Source organism: Buteo buteo, chromosome 14, assembly GCF_964188355.1.
Source record: "Buteo buteo chromosome 14, bButBut1.hap1.1, whole genome shotgun sequence".
NCBI lineage: Eukaryota > Metazoa > Chordata > Aves > Accipitriformes > Accipitridae > Buteo > Buteo buteo.
In genome coordinates this window covers 5,858,430-5,880,101 of record NC_134184.1, presented here as the reverse complement: position 1 = coordinate 5,880,101, position 21,672 = coordinate 5,858,430, and the positions used below count along the sequence as shown (strand labels likewise).

The 21,672-nt window shown below is 42.3% G+C and overlaps 1 protein-coding gene and 1 long non-coding RNA gene across 2 annotated transcripts in view; both read left to right on the top strand.

The window, feature by feature from the left end:
• The window catches only part of HS6ST3 (heparan sulfate 6-O-sulfotransferase 3), a 305,740-nt gene extending 288,773 nt beyond the window's left edge, over positions 1-16,967 (top strand). The window contains exon 2 of the mRNA XM_075045954.1: positions 14,543-16,967. Within this exon, the coding sequence (XP_074902055.1) occupies positions 14,543-15,248 (706 nt within the window). The 3' untranslated portion in view covers positions 15,249-16,967. The remainder of the gene's footprint in view (positions 1-14,542) is intronic.
• A 3-nt stretch (positions 16,968-16,970) lies between these two features.
• Positions 16,971-20,335, top strand: LOC142039473 (uncharacterized). Its single transcript, XR_012652908.1, has 3 exons — positions 16,971-17,425; positions 18,058-18,108; positions 19,684-20,335. It is a non-coding gene; the product is annotated as an uncharacterized LOC142039473 (long non-coding RNA).
• The last annotated feature ends 1,337 nt before the right edge of the window (positions 20,336-21,672 follow it).

Below are 21,672 nucleotides of genomic sequence, written 5' to 3'. Positions count from 1 at the left end.
AAGTATTCCTAGACCTTAAGCTCAATTTCAAATGGGTTTTGTTTCTGCTGCCTGAATTCACGTTCAGTGCCTGCACAGATGTTCATTAATTTCCGTGAGAGATACATTTGAAAATAAAGTCCTGCACGCTGTTCCCCTGGCCTTTAGTTCAGAAAGATGCTAGATCATGTTGAGTCTCAATGTCAGGTATCTCTGTGGGGAAAGACTAGAAAGCCTGACCTATTTGCATATGTGAGGGCGTACAGCAACAGTCTGCTGCACTAAAGTAAGAGGAGAAGGTTATTTTGCAATAATAAAATTGCAAAGATGATAACCTGCAGTTCAAAAAAAAAGAAATTCCTCCTTTTTTTTTACAGACAAAAAGGAAGAAGAGTGGGAACATCAGCGCAGAGTCTGTGGCTGGATTTTAATAAGGGCTGGATGGCTTCATGGCCCCTAACAACATTTATATATAAATGAGTTGAGTTAATAAGGCTAATCAAATGTCATGCTTCAAGTAGTCAGTTCATGGCCTGAAGGGACTGGGAAGTGCTTTTCCTCCACTGTACAGATGTGCTTCATTGATTAGGATTTGTCCATTCCAGAGGAGAGTTGCAGAGCTGAAGGCATCCCCAATGACTTGCTGCAGCCAGTAATTCGTACGGAGTCCCATCAGCACCTTGGGTATTTTATTTTACCTGAATGCACAAGTATTGCAGCAGCCTGAACTCTGTGATCGACATCGGTTAAACATGACCATATCATATGGCAGTATTGCTGAGCAATCGTGAAAACTTCGCTTAAAGTGTACGCTGCAGATCAAGGTGCAGAGATTTACTTGAATGAGTTAGCAGATTGGTGGGTTTGCGCTGTATCAGCAAGGCTGAATTCACATAATCGCTTGCTAGTTTTCCTGAAAGGTAAGGAATCCCTCATAAAAGTTGGAGGTTAGAAGCCTAGGATTTTTGATTTCATATTACCTTCTTTCTCAGAGCACAGCATCCATAGCCGATAGTGGTACAGTGCAGTGCACAGCCTGGCATGTGTGTCAGAGCCTTGATTCGTTAAGATTTGAGGTCAGAAGACGGAGATGGTCCAATTCCTGTTAGGTATTCCGATGTCAAAGGTATGGTAAATAATAAAAACCTCACAGAGCTACAATTGAGTTAAGAAGATGAGGACTTAAAACACTGTCTCCGTAAATCATTCAGAATATTAAAGCAAATAAGTATCCCAAAGAAGATTTGTTTTCCATATCTGGTGGGAGTTGAGAGGACAGTGCAAATAACTTCAATACTATTTGTACCTTAACTTTTGTGCCTAGGGGATGCATTCACACAGAGCTGAAATCATTAATAGTGGCTTACTTTGGGCTTACCCTGCAAATTACAGTATAACGTAGAGCCAGCCTGCATCTTGAAGGCTGCCTCGCCACGGCAGTATGAGCTGACTCTGTTGTCTGTGTGTGTGTCTGTGTAAAAGGTCTCATTTTGGCTGGTTATTGCAAGTAGTAAACTCGGAAGAGCTTTATCAAAGTTCTTTGCATACCAGGTATTTAATGGAAATTGTACATAAAAACTGATTCTCTTTCAAATTACAGGGTTTGTTATATCATAAACTAAATTCTAGTTGGTAAAAACTTTTTTCTAAGATACCGTAGTATCTGTAGACAAAAGCTTTAGAACAAATTTTGGGAAAGCAAGTGAAGCTTTTGCTAAGATTTGGGGAAGATAAGAGGGCCCCCTTGTGGAGATTATATATATGTACAGACACACACACAGGCTAAACTGATGTGGGAAGAAATCTGTTACATCAGTGGAGGGAGAAGACGGCAATTTTGCTTGTAGCTTTGAGTTGTATTATTCACATAGCAAACATTTCTGGGTTTGATTAGATCCTATCAAGAATTTTAGTGGAAACATAATGTGCAGTGTAAACTGGGAAGTCAGTCATCTGTCTTACAAGTATTCAACTGAAATACCCCGTCATCTGCTTGCTTAATGTGTCTTACAGGAAAAACTGTACAGTTACTTCACAAGAAGAGGAATGTTAGGAGAAACAAAGTTAGGATTTTTGTCTTACAGCTGAGCAATTTCCTTAGCTTCTGTGAATTGTTTCAATGAAGTAATAGCAAGGACTACTCTTACAATGTTTTCATTAGTAGAATCACTTGAAATTCTTTAGTATCTGTATTGTCATATTGTTTACCTTATGGGAGGCAAATCTCAAAAGTTATGACCAAACCTAGATGTTTTAGAAATCAACATGTAGGGCAAGAAAATGGTGGTGACGCCTGGATTTTGTGATGATCATTTATCATTTATGGTCATTATGCTTGATGTCAGAATTAATAAAGACTTGAAGCAAAGCTTAAAGAGAATAAATTGATGTACTTTCAAAGGGATTTCAATTACTGGGCCTTTTTATTGTTAATTACTTTATTAATTGAGCAGAATTACTGTACTGATTCAAAATGCATCGTAGTGAAAAATCCCACAGAACTTTCATCTGAGCATCCCAGATTTGGAAGAGAGCATCTGCAACTGAGGTATTAGTTGGAAATCAGAGGCAGATCAGTTAGGGAGGGAACCTTGGTACATGCCACTTGCGGCACAAACCAGTTTCCAGTGAGGCCAGCTAGAGAGGAACACTGGTGATGCCTGTGCTGCTTGTCTTACCTAGCCGGAGAATAAAATGGGATAGCAACTTCTCCTTCAAAAATGAGGAAGAAGATGAGAGCAAACATTGTAGTTGAATTTAACATAAATATTTTTGCTCTGTTTCAGACCTAACACAATCTGACTGAAGAAATATAAATGTCAGAAGATTTAAGGGTCTGGCTACATTTTATTTGTCTTTTCAGAGGCTCTTTGAAACTGAATTTTACCAATCAGGTGTACTCTTGCAGGCAACCAGGACTGTTGTGATAACAGATCTCTCATAATTCTGCGTGAAAGTAGGTAGAGGTTTTTTCTTTATGACCGTTCCAAAAGGCCTTATGTTGTTTAAGTTCCTGAATAGGCGGTTCTGCATCCCCACCTCTGCGTCGGAGCTGGAGGAGTGCTCAGCCACCCAAGCAGTAACCGGCTCCAGGGAGACTCCTCCTGACACAGGGACTTGCTCCAACCTTGCTGGCAGCTAGTCAGAGACTGCGACCTGGTAAAGGCTTTGTGGCTTGTCCTGTGTGCATAAGGGATGTTTTATGAATCCTGTTGTGCTAAACTGTTCCCCGTGATTATAGGCATCAGACTTGATCAGGAGGGTCCCTTCCCAACCTGGTTTCTGTAACCTGTGGAGGCGAAGTTGGCAAAAACAAGCTCGAACTGCGGGTCCCTCGTGCTGCGCTGTCTCCAGGTTTGCTCTTCTCTTGTCCCTCGCCTGTCATCACCTTTCTTTTATCTGGCCAGCCCGTGTTTTCTGCTGCCACCTGACGCTGCGGATCGTCCCCTTAGCTTGTCTCTCCTGTACGTGTAACATCTCTCTCGAGAAAGGCAGGTTCAGGTTCCTCCCCAGGCTGGGGATAGAGGCAGCTCTGGGAGGAGGCAGGTAGTACAGTAGTGCAAATACATCCTTATTTCATTTTCCCTTCTGTGCAGTGGCATAGAAAAGGCAGAGGTAGGAGAAACAACATTTTTGAGTAAAGGTGTCAAACGTGCCCCAGATTTTCACGGTTCTTTTGAGACGCAGCAATGATCTGTGCACAATAGGGATGAGATAGAATGGGGGCAATGTGAGCAATGGATTCCTCCTTTGCCAGTCCTGGCCAAAAAGGATTTATTATTCTCTGGCACAAAGTTATGCATAGTCTTGCATAGAGGATCTTTAAAGAATCTTATAAGACACTACGTGTATCTATTGTTTTTGAATAGCATTTCCTCCTATGTGTGCTCACACACCATTTCTTACAAGGTACAAAGCTTTTATTATGTGTGTGCTTGACAGAACAACCAAATTTTTAGTATTTGATTTATTATTGCATTTTATATTTATATTTCTTTCAGCGAGACTCTTGCTACTTCACTCCTTTCAGCAATTTAAGGAACACTTAGAACAACTGAGCTTGATATAATTTAGGCAAAGAACAAGAATCTCTGGAGGGTACTTTGTTAGCTTTGTGTCTCATCAAGAAGTGATTTACAATTTGTATCAAGGTTGTTTGATGGAAAGTGGCATATTTGTTTTTCCATCAAATCACCTAATCCGTACATTTCTATTCCAGACCTCTTCGCTCTCAAATAAATTGTCATTTCCCCATCTTAACTGTTCTCACATGCGGCAAAGCTGAGGCCGCTGTTCTCAGTCTTTCGGCTGAGAGATGTAAATACCCAGCATCTGTCTCTGATAGGAGAAGGGGAATTTACCTTCAGTGAAGTATTTGATAGAGCAGCATCTGTAAAGTTATTATGCAAGGCAGAAAACATGAGGCTAAGCACAAGAATTTTCCAGTGGACAAGAAGCTGGTAACAAAATGAGACGTGCTGAAAGAGGAACTTTCTGGTTTAAAGGAAAGTTATTAATGAATTTCCTCAGGGCTGGTCTTAGCTCTGATCCTATTTCATGTTTTCATTAACGATGTTGGCACAAAAAGCTGATGTATGTTAATGGAATTTGCTTAATGACCTTGAGGATTTCAGTAGAAGAGGTGGAATGAAGTTCGATAGCACAAAGTGCAAGATCATACTTTTGAGGCCAGCAGAAACAGATTTCCTCTATCAGCTGGGTGCTTATCAGCTGAAATGGGGGGGGAGCAGAAAGACCTCTATATATTAGCCAGTAACACAGTGAGTATGAGTTTCCAGAGTTATGCAGCCCCATAAAAAAATGAATGCAACGTGAGAATGTATCAGAGCTTACGTTGCCAGTGGAGATAAGGAAGTATTTATTGTACAGGGCGCCTGTGAGGCCTCATGCGAAATTCGCCCAATTGTAGCCATGTATAGTGAAACGTGAAGTCGTGCAAAGTCAAATGCCAGGAAGGACTGCTCGGATGGTCAAAAACTAGAACAGATCTCAGGAGCTTTCAGCACGTTTTGCTCTTGTGAGCCTCCTGTCAAAAGTTAGCATGGAGAGCTGAGATGTTGGAAAACTCAGGGTGCATCTCTGGATGAAGCGATCTAAGCGTGACCAAAGGGGTTTTGAGGACTGCAGGGTGGTTACTTCTGGCTTGTCTCATCAGAAATGACAATAACAACTAGTTCAGCTTTGTAAAATGAAAGCCAGTGCGATTGCTGTCTGATCTCCAACTTAAATGCCGTTTCTCCTTCTCTGATGTTACATTTATAAATCCTCTTGATGTGTTTGCAGTGTTAACCCAAGGACAGCTGGATGTAAGTAGACCAAGAACAGGTTTATTCTGGGAATGAGACTCGTGTTCCTAACCATGAGAAGCAACTTTCACAAGCTCTTTCCAACAGGAGCAGTGGCATGAAAAGGATATTTCAAAAGGGGCTAAGAAGTTTTATGAAGGGGATAATAGAGTGCTGTTATCTGTACTGGCAGGAAAGGGCACTCTCATGGCTCTGGGAGCCTCCTTTTGCTAAATAAATCATCAGACCTTGTTTTCTGGGTAAGTGCACATCCTTAGCTCCTACTACTGTGTATTTTCTTCACTGGCAATGAGGCTGAGTTTATCTACATGTTTAAATATAGATTTAGATGCCTAACTTTATGCTTTGTGTTTGAAAATTTATGCCTAAATCCTAAAGGCAACACACAGGAAAAACACGTATTAGCTCAGAAAGCTCACACATTCATATGCTATTCGTGTGCATTTTCTAAAATACTGGGATTAAAACCATGGGTAGCTACATCATTTCATTAGTCTAGGAGCTGTTCAAGATCCAGACTTGATACCTGTGAACAGAATTAATTTCTTTAGGGACATGCAGTTGCTGCACTGTCCTCTCCAATTTCTAGAGACTCTATATTGAACAAGGTATCATTGAAATAAATATTCATGAAGTTGCTCAATAATTCAGGGTGTGCTGATTCAGAGTGCTATAGCCCTAGTTAAAACCATATACAAAAAAAGCCAGCCTTGTAAAAGGCAAAGCCCATTCCCTGTACTCTGCCTAGGGTAGCCAGGAAAAAAACAAGGGAGAACAGGTATGATCTAGTTGGCAAGTTGGTTCTGGTTTGATGCGTTTTCTGACAGGACCGTACGTTTGGTGACAGAAGACTGCACGCTGTCACGCAGAATCGCAGAACCCCTGGGGAGGAAGGACCTCAGGAGATCCCCGGTCCCACTCCCTGCTCCCAGCAGGGTCCCCACTGCGCGCAGGTGGGGTTGCTCGGGGCTCCGTCCAGTTGGGTCTTCAAAACTTCCAAGGGTGGAGGCGCACAGCTTCTTCAGGCAAAGCTTTCCCAATGCTTAATTATTCTCAGAGTGAAAATTAGTTTCCACGTATCCTCCCCTTTTTCAATTTACGACCGTTGTCTCTCATTATCCCACCATGCACATCAGTGAAGGGCCTGGCTTCATCTTCTCACTGACCCCCTCTTAGGGACCCGAAGGCTGCTGTTTGGTCCCCACCTAACGTCTTAGACATGTCTTTGAAATACTTCATTAAAATTTGCATCCTTACAAATTTATATTCTCCTATGTCAAGGAAAAAGTCTCAACACTCCCAGTTTCCTTTTGCAGCAGTAGGTCCTGAGATCCCTTTTCACTAATGATTTTGAAGGGCGTGTGACAATGTGATATGTAGAAAACATGATTATTATTCTAATGGTTATTCATTGCTTTAAAAAAGTACAAAATCACAGGTCCTAACTCCAAAAGCTTACAGTGTTTTAAAAGCAAGTTGTCAGTTTGCATAGTCGTAGGCCAGCTGTCTTCATTCCTAAAATATTTAAGAAAAAAAGGAGTCTCCACAAATGTGGGTTTTACCATGTTTTGTGGTACAGATGTAGCACTGGATTTTGAAAGTCATCTTTTTTCTATATAATATAAATCTAAAACAGTGCTATGTTCAAATAGCTTACCTAGTAGCTCGTTCTTCTCATGGCCTCACATAGCTCTACACTATTATTGAATTTGCCCTAGCTTCACTTCCAGGAAAATTAGACTCTAGGTGGAAAAATTCCTAATGTTGTACATGTGGCATTTGTGTTGCCACAGGTTCACTCTCTTTCTTCTACCCTTCGGGATTACCTTAAATCACTGCTGTTAAAAGTTGTTTGATGTCGGAGTGAGTGATCTCTAAAGACACTCTTTCTCATCTGTCATTCTTTAATCAGGTGTGGGACACTAATCCTCTGATCAACAGCCATGCAAAAAAATAAAATAGTGCTGTAAAGCTTTCCTGAAGTTTTTCTGATAGTATGGATACAGATTTAATTTGCTATTTCAGACTCTATTTAGATTTTTAAAAAGGGCTTGCAATTTCTAAACAGAAAAATCAGGACTTTTATAATGAATCCTAAAGCAACAGATTAATGTAAAAGAAGCTGAAGTTGGTGACAGGGAGTATCCCTGCTAATATGCAACAAAATGTGAGGTTTCCCACTTCCTAAGTGCTTCCCAGAGCCCAAACACCACTTTTCTCTTGACGGTAACATACTGTGTCATCACAAATAACTTCCTGAGCAACCACCTTTGCTTTCCAGAACCAGAAATATAATCCCAGCTGTCTGACTCCAAGCCCTCCCCCTGTCTCACTGACATACTGATATATCAGCAAGGGCAACAAGATTAGGGTAGACTGTTAATCTAACTGCTGGTTTGGAGATTTGTGTGAAATAATACAAAACTTACTTCAAACTTCTGTTTACTTTGGGAATGCTCCAGCTCTAAAAGCATGCATAGAAAGAGATACCCTAACATGACTGGTAGATATATCATAGGGGCAAAAAGTCATGCAATGGAGGCTCTCTGTAGTTACTTCTCACTCATTATAAAATATTACGTTACTGGTTAGTTTTTTAGGTTGGCCTGAAGTTTGCACTCTGTGCGTACAGGCAGGGAGTTCAGGCAGGGAGTCTTTGCCTCCAAGACACCTGTATGTAGGTGCCTACAACGTAGACATCTCCAGGTTAGCAGGTATCTAAGCTCCATTGTGGTCAAGGTACGCAGTGCAACGCATAGGGAGCCTCTCAAGTGGGCCAGCTCATGCCAGAGCTGGCACTTGCCCTTGGCCAGCTGCATCCCTCTCCAGACACACACCACTGCCCGTGTTGAGCAGCTCCCCTCCGGCTTCGGAGATTGCTTAGACATGTAGCTTATATGTAGACCACGGCATTTAGGTGTCTTTCCTCTGGAAGTAGCATCCAGTCCCTTCTCTGGGCAGGCACGTCCTACAGATAGAGCTGCACTATATGTCACTGGGATAACGAGAAGCAGAGTTGACCAACAGAAGCTTGTGGCCAGTTTGGAAATAGGAAAGAGTGGGCAGTTTTTTTTCTCGTTGGATTCAGAGCCATGGGACAAAATCTCAGAGGAATAATGAGACATATCTAAAACTTTATAATTTTGTACCTCAAAATGCAAGTTGTTGGGGTTTTTTATTTAACTCTGCTGAAGCCAGTGGCAAATTCTGCTTTAATGTGGACTAAGTGTCTATAGGACATTACAGCCACTGTTTTAAGTAAGCACAGTGCTCAACATCCCAGTTAAAACTGGCAGAAGCTGTGGGAGCTCAGAGTCTCTGAGAAAACAGCCAATTAAGTGTTTTTCCTACAAGCTGAATGGGTGATGTACGTGGTAAGAGTGGATAAACGTTGACTTCTGAATGGTGACTGCTGCTCTTTCCAAAAAAGACTTTTAAAGAAACCCATGAAAACCTGAGAGGACAGCTAATAGCATTAAGGTCACAAACTTTTGTAAAGGATGTCTTAGAAAACCATTCCCATCACAGTGGTCTAGCATCCCGTGACAGATGCTGACCTTCAGAAACCTATGTCCTGTTGCTACATCATCTTTGCAAAAGTTAGTGGGCTAGCTAGTTTATCTGTCTGGCTTGATGGGTAAGCTGTATGATGCTTCCCGCAGCCAGATGGACGGGCATATAGTTTGTGCACTGTTTCATAGTTTTTCTGTTACAGTACTGTTGTTCTGAATAAGAAGTGCACAGTCCTTGTTACGTTGGGCAGGTAATCTGTCAATTAAGCACGTCATAGATGCAGTGACACTCTATGCAATAACGCTGCCAGCCGTGACGTGATACGTCTGCATTACATTAGGATGACTTTGACCAGTTCGGATCAGGCCAACAATTTTTCTTTGCTTTCTGCCTCCCCCCACCATCTTTGTTGTGTGCTCTTATTCCCTAATTATTCATGTATTGCATTATCCTTATTTTTGTTTCATTTACACTCTTCTCTTCACCATTACCCATACTGACAATACGTTGCCTGAAGAGAGGTTGCTGATCAACAGTTGGCTCTGTTACTGCCTCTGAGAACTTGGGCTTCAGGATAAAACTGGGAAGCATAAGGCTTTTGTTCACATAATGCAGATCCTTCTTAACCCTTCGTCTTGCTACCACGTCTGTCATTAGCAGAAGCATGCTACCAGGCTGGCTTTTGCTGGGTATTTCAGACCTTTCCTCAGGAGCACACTCACTGCCAGGATTAAAGCTGCTAACTTCTTGTCTCAGCTGGGTCATAAACTTGACCAGGGCTTTTATTTTCCCTGCTACCAGGAGGAACCAGAATGTGGATGGGTTTATGATGCACCTGGGTTTTTCAGTCGTTTTGGTTCTTCTTAGTGCCTTCCAAAATATTCTCCAGTGACTCTTTTTCTCCGCCTCAAGTATTCCTCTGTCTCTGCATCAGCTTCTAGGAGTGCGCTGTTCTCCTTTTATGAAGCTCATCACTCTCTGCACGTAAGGTCCTACCTCATGCTTTGAAAGAAGAGGGAATAGGGTTTTTTTCTCCTCCCTGAGCCTCTGAGAGTGCTGCCTGAGCTCTCCTTGTGCCAGCTGCTCCACGCGAGAGCGGGAGCGACAGAGAAGATGCCTGCCATTCATCCTTCTTCCCCAGGAGGCCCTATGGGATGTTTTTGTTCTCGACGTGCGGTGATCCTTCACGTATTTAGTAAATCTCCCCCGGCTGGGACGTCTGTGCCATGGCGATAGAAGAGGCAAAATGCCCTGGTTTGGGATCACCTCCACTAACAGCAGAGTCTGCTCCCCTGAAATTAATTTCTAAACCAGAGCAATACTATTGAAGGATTAATGTAAGATCAGAGTATTTATATTAAAATACCTTATAATGTGAAAGAAATACATGTTCTTAGGTTATATAACTAGAAGCTCATTTTAGCTGTTCTATTAATGAAAGGTTTTCTTTGCCTAATGCTAATGAAGAGACTGGATTTTGTGAGAGTGGGACTACAGCCTTCTGAATTCCCAAGTGCTTTTTAATTCTAGTGTAAACAGTAGTGTGCAGCCTGTGCTTCACACCAGTGCTTGTTTGGGCCCTTGCATGGATCATCAGGCCCTTGCCCTGACCATCACGGTGCTTAGCATCTGTACAAAAAATCAACTGTCCCACAGTGGCGACTTTGATAACCCATTAATTTCAATACATTATGCTCAAAAGGAGATAGTTTAATCTGAGGAAGTTGCATGAAGCTTCATTTCAGGAGCAGCTAACATCGTGACTAGTGGGCTGGTGTTTGAAATGTAATCTAAACTGTTAGTACACATCTACGTGTTTATATAGACAGTCACAAGACACATTGGCAAATACACACTATGCATTTTACTATGATTTTTCTTTCATTGACAACTGCAGCTTATGGCCAGATTCCAATGTAAATTTCTACACATGCACATATACGCACACTCTGATATAGATGCAGATATAGATGATACTGATATTAATATAGATATGATTTGTATGGTTGTTAATTAATTTGGAATGTTTTCTGTAAAACATCTTCTCACTGACATGCCAGCGTATTCTGCTTGGCTACTCTTTAAGCACTGAGGCTGCCTGTGACAGTAGTTTGCATAATCGATGATGGGAGTCCGTTGAAATTAAGCCAATAAGTCCACGATGAGTTTGCTTTGTCAAATAGGGTAACAGATGTTATTACTTAATTCTTTGCTGAGTATTTCCCACAGTGGGTAGCTGTGGAGTTTAACATAGCTGTGTAGGTACAAGCACGGGTGACGCAAGGGGGTCATTTACACCGACGAGAACAAGTGCACATCTGTATTCAGAGTGGCTCAGGCATGTTCACTGTATAGCTGACTTGATACTCTTTTACTGAACAGTGAAGAAAGGGGAGACTGAAGGCCATGCCCAGTTGAATATGAATATTTTTATGAACTGCTTCTTATCTTTATTATGAGCTGACTCCTCAGCCATTCCTAGTGTGATTGAACACTGTATATTAGGCACTGGGAGCTCTGAAATGCTGCTATATTTAATCCATAAATGTCCACATTTGAAAACAATTTCCTAAGATAATTTTTATAATTGTCCAACTGAAACGAATGTGCATGACCTATCTATTTTTACTTATATCATTATTCTAGAGACATGACATCCTTTTCCCTGAAAGAAAAATTTGTGCCATGACTGCTGCACAGCATCCCCCAGTTCTCTGTGTAGCATTCTAATGGTGTCACCTAAACAGTGCTGAGGATCAGGTGGAAGAAATCTTAAGGTCTTCCAACCTCAGATTAGTTAAAAGGGTGATGGAGAGTCACGAACAGAAGGTTAAACAGCAGGTTGTAAACTGTGAGTGCGGCGGGGATGGCTGCACTCTTGGTTACTAGCGCCTCGGAAACTAAATGTGTGTCAGGCTGCTGTTAAAGGTTGTCTGCCAGATGAAGAAGCCATTCAGTTGGTAATACAAGAAGGCAACACCCTGAAAGATGCACAAACCAGAAGAAAATTAATCAGGATAGTGAAAACAGATGCAGAAGTCAGGTAGTCACAAGGAGGAGCAGCAACAGACCGGTGGAAGTTTCTTGCCCAGTCTGCGTAAGGGAAGCTGCGGATGTCATACAAAGACGCGCTGTTCTCATTTCCCTGCATTTGCTTCGTACTCCTGTTTATTTCACATCCAACACATTTACATATCCAGGGATGAAATGGAAATGATTGATGCAAAGGAGGTATTTTTGTTAATTGTTGTTGCTCTGACTGGGACTGCTGGAGATGGGTGAGGAAAGACAGAACTGTTATTAGAGGTATGAATAATTGTCAAGAGCAACTTTTAAACCCATCTGTTACTGCACATCAACATGCAAAATTATCCAGAGAGGGGAGGGGCAGCAATACAAGGACTAAGCCAACGCCACGTCTCTATCAATGTAGAAGTTGGCAACTGCCTCTGAATCTTTGTCCATTTTTTTTTCATTTCTGCTCCCTTGGCGCTTCAATCATTTTCTGTCACAACCCTATCAGTGCCTGCTGGATGTTACAACAACAGTGCCTTACGCTCAGAGCTGGTGAGTGTTTGAGAGTTGGGCTGCTTTATCTGCACAACACTAGTGAAATGCGTCCACTTTTTGTCCCGTTAGTTGGAAAGCAATTCTTAATGTGCTCTCACACACGCAAGGTAGAACCAAGATGAGATGAGCATCCGATTTGAGAAGGGAAAGTGTGCTTGAAGTGTTTAAAGGGAGTGATTTTGGTAGTGGAACTATACTGCAGAGCACGCAGGAGGACTTCTGGTACTTTCTGCTCTGCAGGAGTAGAAGAGGGATTTTAGAAATACCTGTCTACAAATGGTTGCGTGATCCTTGGGTTCACTGTTGATATGGGCTGTGTAAGTAACTGAAGTGGATCAAAACAGCTGAAGTGCAGTTGGGTCATGTGTGAGCCGCAGCCAGAAAACCCAAGCTCCAAATCATTTTGGAAATATCATCCTTCAGAGTATCATCTGATGCTAACACAACTCATGGCTTCCAATGCAAGTGTTAATGCAAATACGGCCATGGCACTCCCTCGTTTATATCCTTCCACCTGTAACCCTTCTGCTGTGAAATAATCCTTGAAACAGCTGTTCCCATTAGATAGTAGTTCAAGAAATGACCCTGCAGCAGAACAGAGTCTGTAGTTTGGCCTCATAACCTTATTCCAGAAAATATATTATAGATCCTCTAGGTGGAGAACTCGGCGTGAATAAGGACAAGCATTCAGCCCTGTTTCCTTTTGCTTTGTCTGCACTGGGGAATATATCTGCATTTTTAGGGCTATGTGGGCAAATACCTATTTCTATGACAAACCTGAGGTTTATGGAGAAGTTACAGGGAATCTTTAGTGCCAGAAAATGGGTGATACCTGAAAAAGAAAGGTAATTGTCTTGGAGATTGTTACAAATTTTGAGATTTTTCATTTAACTGGAGTTAGCTCTTGTATGAGATGGCCCTCACAAAGTGCTGGTTTGTTTACAGGGTAATTTGTCTCCAGCAAGCTTGCCTCCTGCTTACTTGCTTCATCCTTCTCTAGGCTCAAAAAAGAGCACTGAGATCAGACTTAAGATTTCTTAAGAAATCTTAGGGCTCATGATTTATTAATATTGTTTGCAGTCAGATGAGTCATGCAAACTCACAAGCCTATTTTTGTACCAGACTGTGTGTTAATTTTAGTCATGAATCTTCTGCTGGTTATTCTAGCTGACAGAAATCATAAGTATTTGGGGTTTGCTTTGTCTTTATGATATCGCCCTGTAATTCAGGTGAGTTGTTATTGAATAAAACCTTTCTCAGTAAAAAACCTCAATCTGTGAAAACCTGCTTGAAGCATACTCAATTGCAGTCCTTTCAGATTGCCATAAATAGAGGTGCGAACTGAATTCAATAGCTAAAAGATGAATTGACAATGTGAGTTCTGCAGTTATTTGCTCTATTTCAAATCAATATTTCTTGGTGTCTCTTTTGTATTCTTGACAGGTGAAGTTGAATAATGATAATCTTTATATCAACAAATGCTTTTGTACTACACAATTATAACTAATTTCAATCAAGCACTTGTCTAAAATTAAGTCATATGAATGGATTTTGGGTCTCTCATTATCTTCACTCCAACCCATTTAATAATAGGGTTCTTCTTAAGTAGGTGGCTCATGCCAGTCTTCTACATGGTGTTATTTTTAGCACTTGCAGCATCCACATGAAATTGCTCATGCTTCTCTTATATTGTGACCAAGCGCGCTATGGATTATCGTCTTGTGCATCTTGTGAGACATGCATGTCTCAGTCCAGAAGAGAAGTGGCAAGATTATATAAATCTCTTTTCCCACTGTTTCTGATATTACTGAGGGTTAGCATTTTGAAGTAGAGGGGAGTACACTTCAGTTAATTGGCTTCTACATAAAATAACTACTGCTGAACAGCTGATAGGTCACAGTAGTTCCATTTCTCTGATAGCTGCTTATTTCCTTTAATCTCTCTCTCTTTCTCCCAATTTACCTTGTATTTTATTCACAGTATTTATGAAGCTTTAAGCTTTTTACTCTCTCAGAAGCAGTCACTTAAAGTGCCTACGTTACACCAGAAAAAGTGAAGGAGGGAGTGGTGGCAGTGGCAGGAAATCGTTTTATTGGAGAATAAAAAAGTGAAATCCACTGAATCTTAAAACTGTGTTTAATGATATGTTTCAGGAACTTCTATTACATCACGATGCTGAGGGATCCGGTGTCACGGTACTTGAGTGAATGGAAGCATGTCCAGAGGGGTGCGACGTGGAAAACTTCCCTTCATATGTGTGACGGAAGAAGCCCAACGCCAGATGAGCTGCCTACCTGTTACGAAGGAGACGACTGGTCTGGAGTCAGTTTACAGGAATTCATGGACTGTAGCTACAACTTGGCCAACAACCGCCAGGTGCGCATGCTGGCAGACCTCAGCCTGGTGGGATGCTACAACTTGACTTTTATGAATGAGAGTGAAAGAAATATGATCCTTCTCCAAAGCGCCAAGAACAATCTGAAAAATATGGCCTTCTTTGGGCTCACAGAATTTCAGAGGAAAACGCAGTATCTCTTTGAGAGGACATTCAACCTGAAATTCATTTCCCCGTTCACCCAATTCAACGTTACGCGGGCCTCCAACGTGGACATTGGTGAGGATGTGCGGCAACGGATAGAGGAGCTGAATTTCTTGGACGTGCAGCTGTACGAATATGCGAAGGACCTGTTCCTGCAACGCTTCCAGTACTCCAAGCAAGAGGAGCATCAGAAGAACCGGCTAAAGAGGCGAGAGGAGCGGCGGCTGCTGCGGGAGCAGAGAGTTCACCAGTGGCCAAGGGAAGAGGCAGCAGAAGTAGCCGTTACTGAAGATTATAATAGTCAGGTCGCAAGGTGGTGACGCTTCTCCTTCTTGACTAACCAATGAGAGGATCAGAGAGTTTGTGCAACTTGGCTACCTGGGAATTAGCCAAGGACGGCCAACCGCTTTGGTAAACGAGACCATGTCTGACAGCTACCCCTCCTTGTCTCAGTTTTTCTTGGTTTCTGCCAGTGAGGAGAATGTAATTTTTTCTTAATAGGTATTGATTAGTGTTATTAAATGGCAGTAGAATAGATTCCTGTCCAAAAAGACTTCTTCAAAGCCCTAAGCTAGGAGGATGGATTGAAGAGAGAGCTATATCCTTTGCGTTAACAGATGTACGCTGTACAATCTGAGCTACCAAAACTTGTGCAGACGTGAATGAAAAATTGGGAAAAAATACCTGGTTTGGTTCCTCTGTGACATGAGAGCTGGTTTATTTCGTACCGTCCTTTGCAACTGTAGTGCGTAGTTTTCTAGTGAATGCAGTGGAGGAAGGCGCATTGCCCTTCAAATTTCTACGTGCTGTGTTTTGATTAAGGGAACAACTTGCTGAGGTGATTAAAAAAGACCTAGGAAATGTGGGATTGGGGCATCACTTGTTCTGTTCTGTTAGCCAGCAATCAGAGATGATTTATAAGTGAAGTGATGGAGGGGTTAGCTTATTTCTCCGCAGATGCTGAGACTTACTGAACCCAGCCAGGTAGCAGCTATCTTTCTGAGTGTGTGTGGCAAAGGGAAAGCCTTGAGAAATTAGGTCCATGTGGCAGCTGAGCACACATTGTGGAGATTATCTGGCTGGAGGCAATGAAATCAGCCTTCACATTCACAAAAGGTGAAGAGGGGCCAAGCAAACTACAGGGAAGAGGAAAGAGAGAGCAGGAAAAGCTTAAATATTAGTGTGACATTTTCCAGATTTGCTGTAAAAGCCTGGAGATATATTGTCTGTGAAGGTGGGCAGGTTTATGATATTGTCTGTTAAAATACACTGATGCCAAGTGAATACAACTTAAATTGGTTTTCTCTCTAACTACGGTAGTGGCTAGACAAAAAAAATCAGCTTTCATTTTTATAGGATGCATAATGGATATGTGGAAAGTCTTGATATTTATTACTCTGTATGAAGATTCTTTGTAAATTTATTGTTTTCATGATGAGAGATCTGTATCTGGTTTTCTTCCTTGTCTAGAAAAAGATTCAATGGGTTCTTCCTCCATGTGTTACATTCTTGTGGCTAAACTGCATCTATTTATTCCAAGATTTTACGTTGCTCCATTTGTAACAGTGAAATTTTGAAAAGAGGGTCCTGTGCACCATAGATCTTTTGAGAGAGTTTTTTTCCTTCTTCTTCTAGCATAAATGTAAAGCATTAGGAGGAAATTTCTCTAAGTGCCTCAACGTGGCTGCTAAATTGAGATGCTGAAAGTATATTATTGCATGCATGAATGGCTTTTACCTTACAGATTTGCTAATTAGAATTTCCGGAGTACCTGATGTGGATGCACATTTCTCATTTATTTTCAAAATTCAAGGTTTTTATCCAGTCAGTAAAAAAATAAGAGGCTGAATTTGAAATTTTCTCCCTTCATTTCCAAGTCTTTTTTTTTTAGTACATGCTGTATCTTCTTTTCTTCCGACAATGCTATTGCTGCTTATCTATGCACAATATCAAATATATGATCTAACGATCCTGTTGAGAGTTAAAGCATACAATAATACATTAAACATGGAATATCATAATGCCTGTTAAGAAGTGAAGAGGGCTACCGGGATGGTGCCTCATTATCAAGGTAGTTTATTAACAATATGCTGCTTAATGCCCGATCGTCCATGTGCTACTTTTGGGGTGAGTAGTGGTGGGTTTTGGTCCCTAATATCTGTTCCGCTGGTGGATCACGTCCATCTCCTCCCACCTCCGTGTTCAGAAGGGAAAACGCGGGACTGCAGATGGTTATTCTCCTGCCCAAACGTGAGATGTCTGCCTTAGAGACGAGCGAGGAGCTCTCTAGACTCCCTGGACGGAGCTGCTTGGATCCCCATCGCCTGGAAGAGGCGCTCGGACAGCTCGCTCGCGGGTGGACGCCAACCTTCGGAGTTCTAAATCCCAATGTTTGCAGTCCAGGACTGCAGCTCACTCTGGGTGTCCTGCCTGCAGGACGGCGAGGCGGCGGAGAGCTGAGCCTGGTCCGTATTGTTGCACCTCTAGTGCAGTGCAGGTAATTTGAAGTGCTCTGACGTCTTACCCACGGGCACCGGGGCTTCAGGGTGGGCTGGCCGTGGCCCTGTGGAGGGAAGGAGCTTTTTGGGCGGTGATGCGGGGATGACAGGGAGCTGTTGCATCTCTCTGTTCCCGGGCCCGTTGCTGCATCTTGCTGCAGACCCCGCAGCAGGAGAGGGGAAGGATGCCTTTGGCACCTGATAACCTGATGTCCAGGATTTGCAGGCGTGCTCCTCGTTTCCATGAGCACGGGGGGGCTAGGGGTGCTGGGGGGACCCCGAAGGGTCCCCCAGCAGGGGCAGGGGCAGGGTGGGCACCGGTGTGGGAGAGGCAGGGGTGGCAGGCAGGGCACGGGGGCTTGGCAGGAGAAAGGGCCGCGCAGGAGAAAAGCCAGGCACGAGGGAGGAAAGATGCAAGACCAAATTTGCGTTAAGGAGGAAGGTAAGCAAGGAAGTAGAATCGCTCCCAGCCCGTCTTTTGTTGTAAAGCATCCCTTTTTCCTCCTAAGCACAAAAGAAGGGTCCCCTTCCTCACGTCCCTGCCTCTTTCCCCAGCGGGCCACCTCTCCGCACCGCTCGCAGCAATGGGGGCCTTGCTTTTCATTTAGAAAATTCAGTGTTATCTTTTCAGGCGAGAGGAGACAGAGCTCAGAAATGGTTCCCTGGAGCCTCACCAGTGACTGTAAGTATCAGTTTCAGCTGTCTAAGTACACCAACTGTTCTCCAGACTATTCCTTCTGCCTGACACAAAACAAAGCCTAATGAGGAAAATCGAAGCAGTCTTTGGGCGGTTTACATTAGCTTTAATAGTTTGGCAATACCTTAATGCAACGCCTAACCTTTTCGTCAGTCATTTCCCAGGAGACAAGATTAGGGTCCTGAAGAGCCGTTAATGTGCTGTAGCATCTATGTTAACGGGATTTGCCTTAATGCTTGGGATTTAGTTAAAATTGAAGTTGGTTTGTTGGTTGGGGTTTTTTTTCCCCCCTGGAGCCTGTGTAGCAGATAGCCCTGGTTGTGAAGGAGTAGTTGGGGGTGGGAGGCAGCCAGTGGCTGAGATCTTGTCCGGAGCCCCTGGGACTGAAGGATCCGGCACCTCCTTCCCCAGCTCCAGCGGTAGATCCAGCAAGCTCACTGCACCGAGAATACCGGTTTCGTTAGCAGAATTTCCTGGCACATGACAAATAAAGCAGTTTGGAAATACTTTCAGGCTGACTTCTAAGACACAGGCTTGCAGGTTTTTTCCTCTTGGGCGCTGCGCCCGAAATAACGTAACGCAAAAGCAAAATGAAGGCCCTGGTTCATATCGCTGTTATTCCAGGTTTTCATTGCTCTGACAGCACGGACTTCACTGTAATTGCACTGGCTTCTGTAAGATCGGAGCACAGCATGTTTCTTTCAAAACCTTCATGAGCAACAACAGTATAGGATTTCTGTCCATCTTCCTGGCATTATTTTGTTGCTTAAACAAGGCAATTTGGCTTCTGCTACTGTGGTGCTGAAACAAATCTCATTCTTTTGTAATGGAGATGTACTTGCTAATCTCTCCCATCACATCCTCGGCACTGGCTGCCTTTTCCAGTTACAATTCACTGTAGGCTTGGAGCAGACAGAGAAACATGCTGTGTCATTAAAACTTGTTCCTGGTAATTTGATGTCTAGTCCAAGAACTCAGCTTATTGCCTATGGGCCGTACTTTATTAAGGAATGAAAATTTGCCCTCTCTTCCCCACTCATCAGTGCTAACAATAAAAAGCTTTTTCACTGCGGGGAAAGAAAACACCACCATTTCTGATGGTCAGTATTCTTCACTGCAGCTGTGTTAATAGTGAGGCTGCGATAGCCTTGCTAGGGATTCTACCCACTATGCGGTAGTTATTTGCAGTTCACTAAAAACAGAAATACAGAACAAAAAAAGTGATCGGAATCAGATCCAGAGCCAAACTTCCTAACTGCAGCATATCCATTCAACCAAACCAAACGGCAGGTCACATCACCTTTGTGAAACATCTGGAGGTGTTTCAGATTTGACGTCCGCTACTAATCTGGGATGTTTCTCAAGTAGGTCTTCTCGTTAACACATGCTTCCTTCTGCACCAGTGGGTTCTTGTTTCACACCTGCAGTCTTCTATCAGTTATGAGCGCTGATGTTATAAAACTTACCGCACTGACACTTTTTTTTCCCTCTGTTGCTGTTCCTCTGATATACGTGGAATTACTCTTTTTTGGTCTGGGGTAAGGAATATCTTGTTTCCAGGCTGGTGGAGACTGCCCTGTATGAGATGAACAATCACAATAAAATCATTCTGCTGGAGCAGATTGCTGTATCCTCCCTACATGTGGCAAAAGCATACTCGGAAAAGGTAACCAGTTTGCACTGAAACACTTCTTTCAGTTTGGTTCTCGTAATACTTTCTTTGTGAAAATTTGTGGAGGGAAATGGGTTCCATAGCCTACAATGTCCTTGGCTTTCTTCTTGGCCGTATCACTGGCTCTGTGATTTCAAATGAATGTTGGAAGTGAAAAAAAATAAAAATCAAGAGTTCCCATCAGTTGCCATATTTAAGATGAAAGAATAAATTAATAGGCTGTAAATTACTTTATTCTTTAGGAATTTTCCTTCTGTTTATGTGCAATAATGTGTGTGAATTCTGCTACTAAGAGATTGTATTGTGAGTAACCATATCTACTTTTATTCCTATTTACAAGATAGTTTGTAGACCTAGGGATTTTCATTGATGTAAAGCACAATTTAATGAATTATTTAATGTGTTTAACCATTGTGATGTCAGAAGCAATTGTTTTCATATATTTATTTGTTGGTGGTTTTCTGTAAAATGATGCTCATTAAGAAATCTGTTAAAAATGAAGAAGTTTTGTTGAATATTGTTGGGTCCATAAATTACTTATGAGCAACAAATAAACATTGTTTGCGTTTTTGAAACACTAAAGGTTCCATCTTATCTACGTAGCCATAAAAATGACTAAAAATGCTTCTGTCGGGCCGGTTTCAAGCATTAGTAGAGATCCACTGTGACCATAATTATGTTTTTTAACAACATGTACAGGGAGGGAAAGCGTGTTGATGTAACTTGCTATTTAATTATGCTGGGGCCAAATACCAAATCTTGTGATTCTAATTGACTTTGGTGGGCTTTATCTCAGATTGAGTTAAGACAGGAAAGTCGAGACTTGAATAGTCACCAGCACTAATCCAAGTGACCCCAGTGTCAGAATTTCCATTTTGGGATTGAATTAAGACTTAAGTATGCAAATAGTGGTAGTGAATTCATTGGACTTCATTTCTACTCCAGCAGCACTGAGGACCAGTCCAAACTGTCAGGATAATCTCATGAGGTGCTGTGGGGAGGGATGAGAAGTTGCAGTCTGTTGCCACTGTCAGCCTTGTATGCGTGTCCTTTTATCTTCTGAGGGTACATGGACCTTCGGAGGAACTGATTGCTTATTCATCCATACTGTTTCCTGTAAGTACGTGAATGTAGTGAACTAGGACAGGGATGGGAGCACGGACGAGCACGGACAGAATTGGGTAAGGAGGAGACACCGACCGCTCTTTTACAGAGTACCTGAGGCCCTCTGTTAGGTCTGCTCCTTCCAAGAGTAGTCCAGCCCCTGTTCCATGACTGTTTTTTAACTTTTTCACGTTTCTCCATTTTCCCAACAACAAGATTTGCAGACATGCCACATCCCTGGAGGTGAGTCTGGTTAAAAGAGAAGGCCGTGCTGTGGCAAATTAGGATGTAATGACCATGACCAACCCCTTTTTGATCAAAGTTGACTGACCTCTGCTAAGTGCTGTGGAAAGCTATATTAATGGTAAAAAAATATATAGTCTGCATGAGAAATTACCTTTGGGACACAACAAAGGCAGCATTTGATGAGGGTAGCAGAAGAAAAAAAGCTCTCAAATGTTCTGGTTAGTTTTATTTTCTTAATTGTTCTTCACAGCACCTTAGACTCAAACAGCTACTGTTTAAAAAGCACCATTGTAAGCAGGGGCTGTTGGAGCCTATAGTAATCAGTACCTCTCTCTAGAATTTATTTTTATATCAATCTCCCATTTTTTAATTTCTCTAGCTCCATTCACTTCAGCACTGAATTCATCTGTACTGCTGATATGCTCTTGAAGTCTTCATATATTAAGACTGTGGGGTAGCTCTGTATGTTAGGAGGTGTTTTGACTGTCTAGAGCTTGACAACGGTGATGAAAGGGTCGAGTATTTAT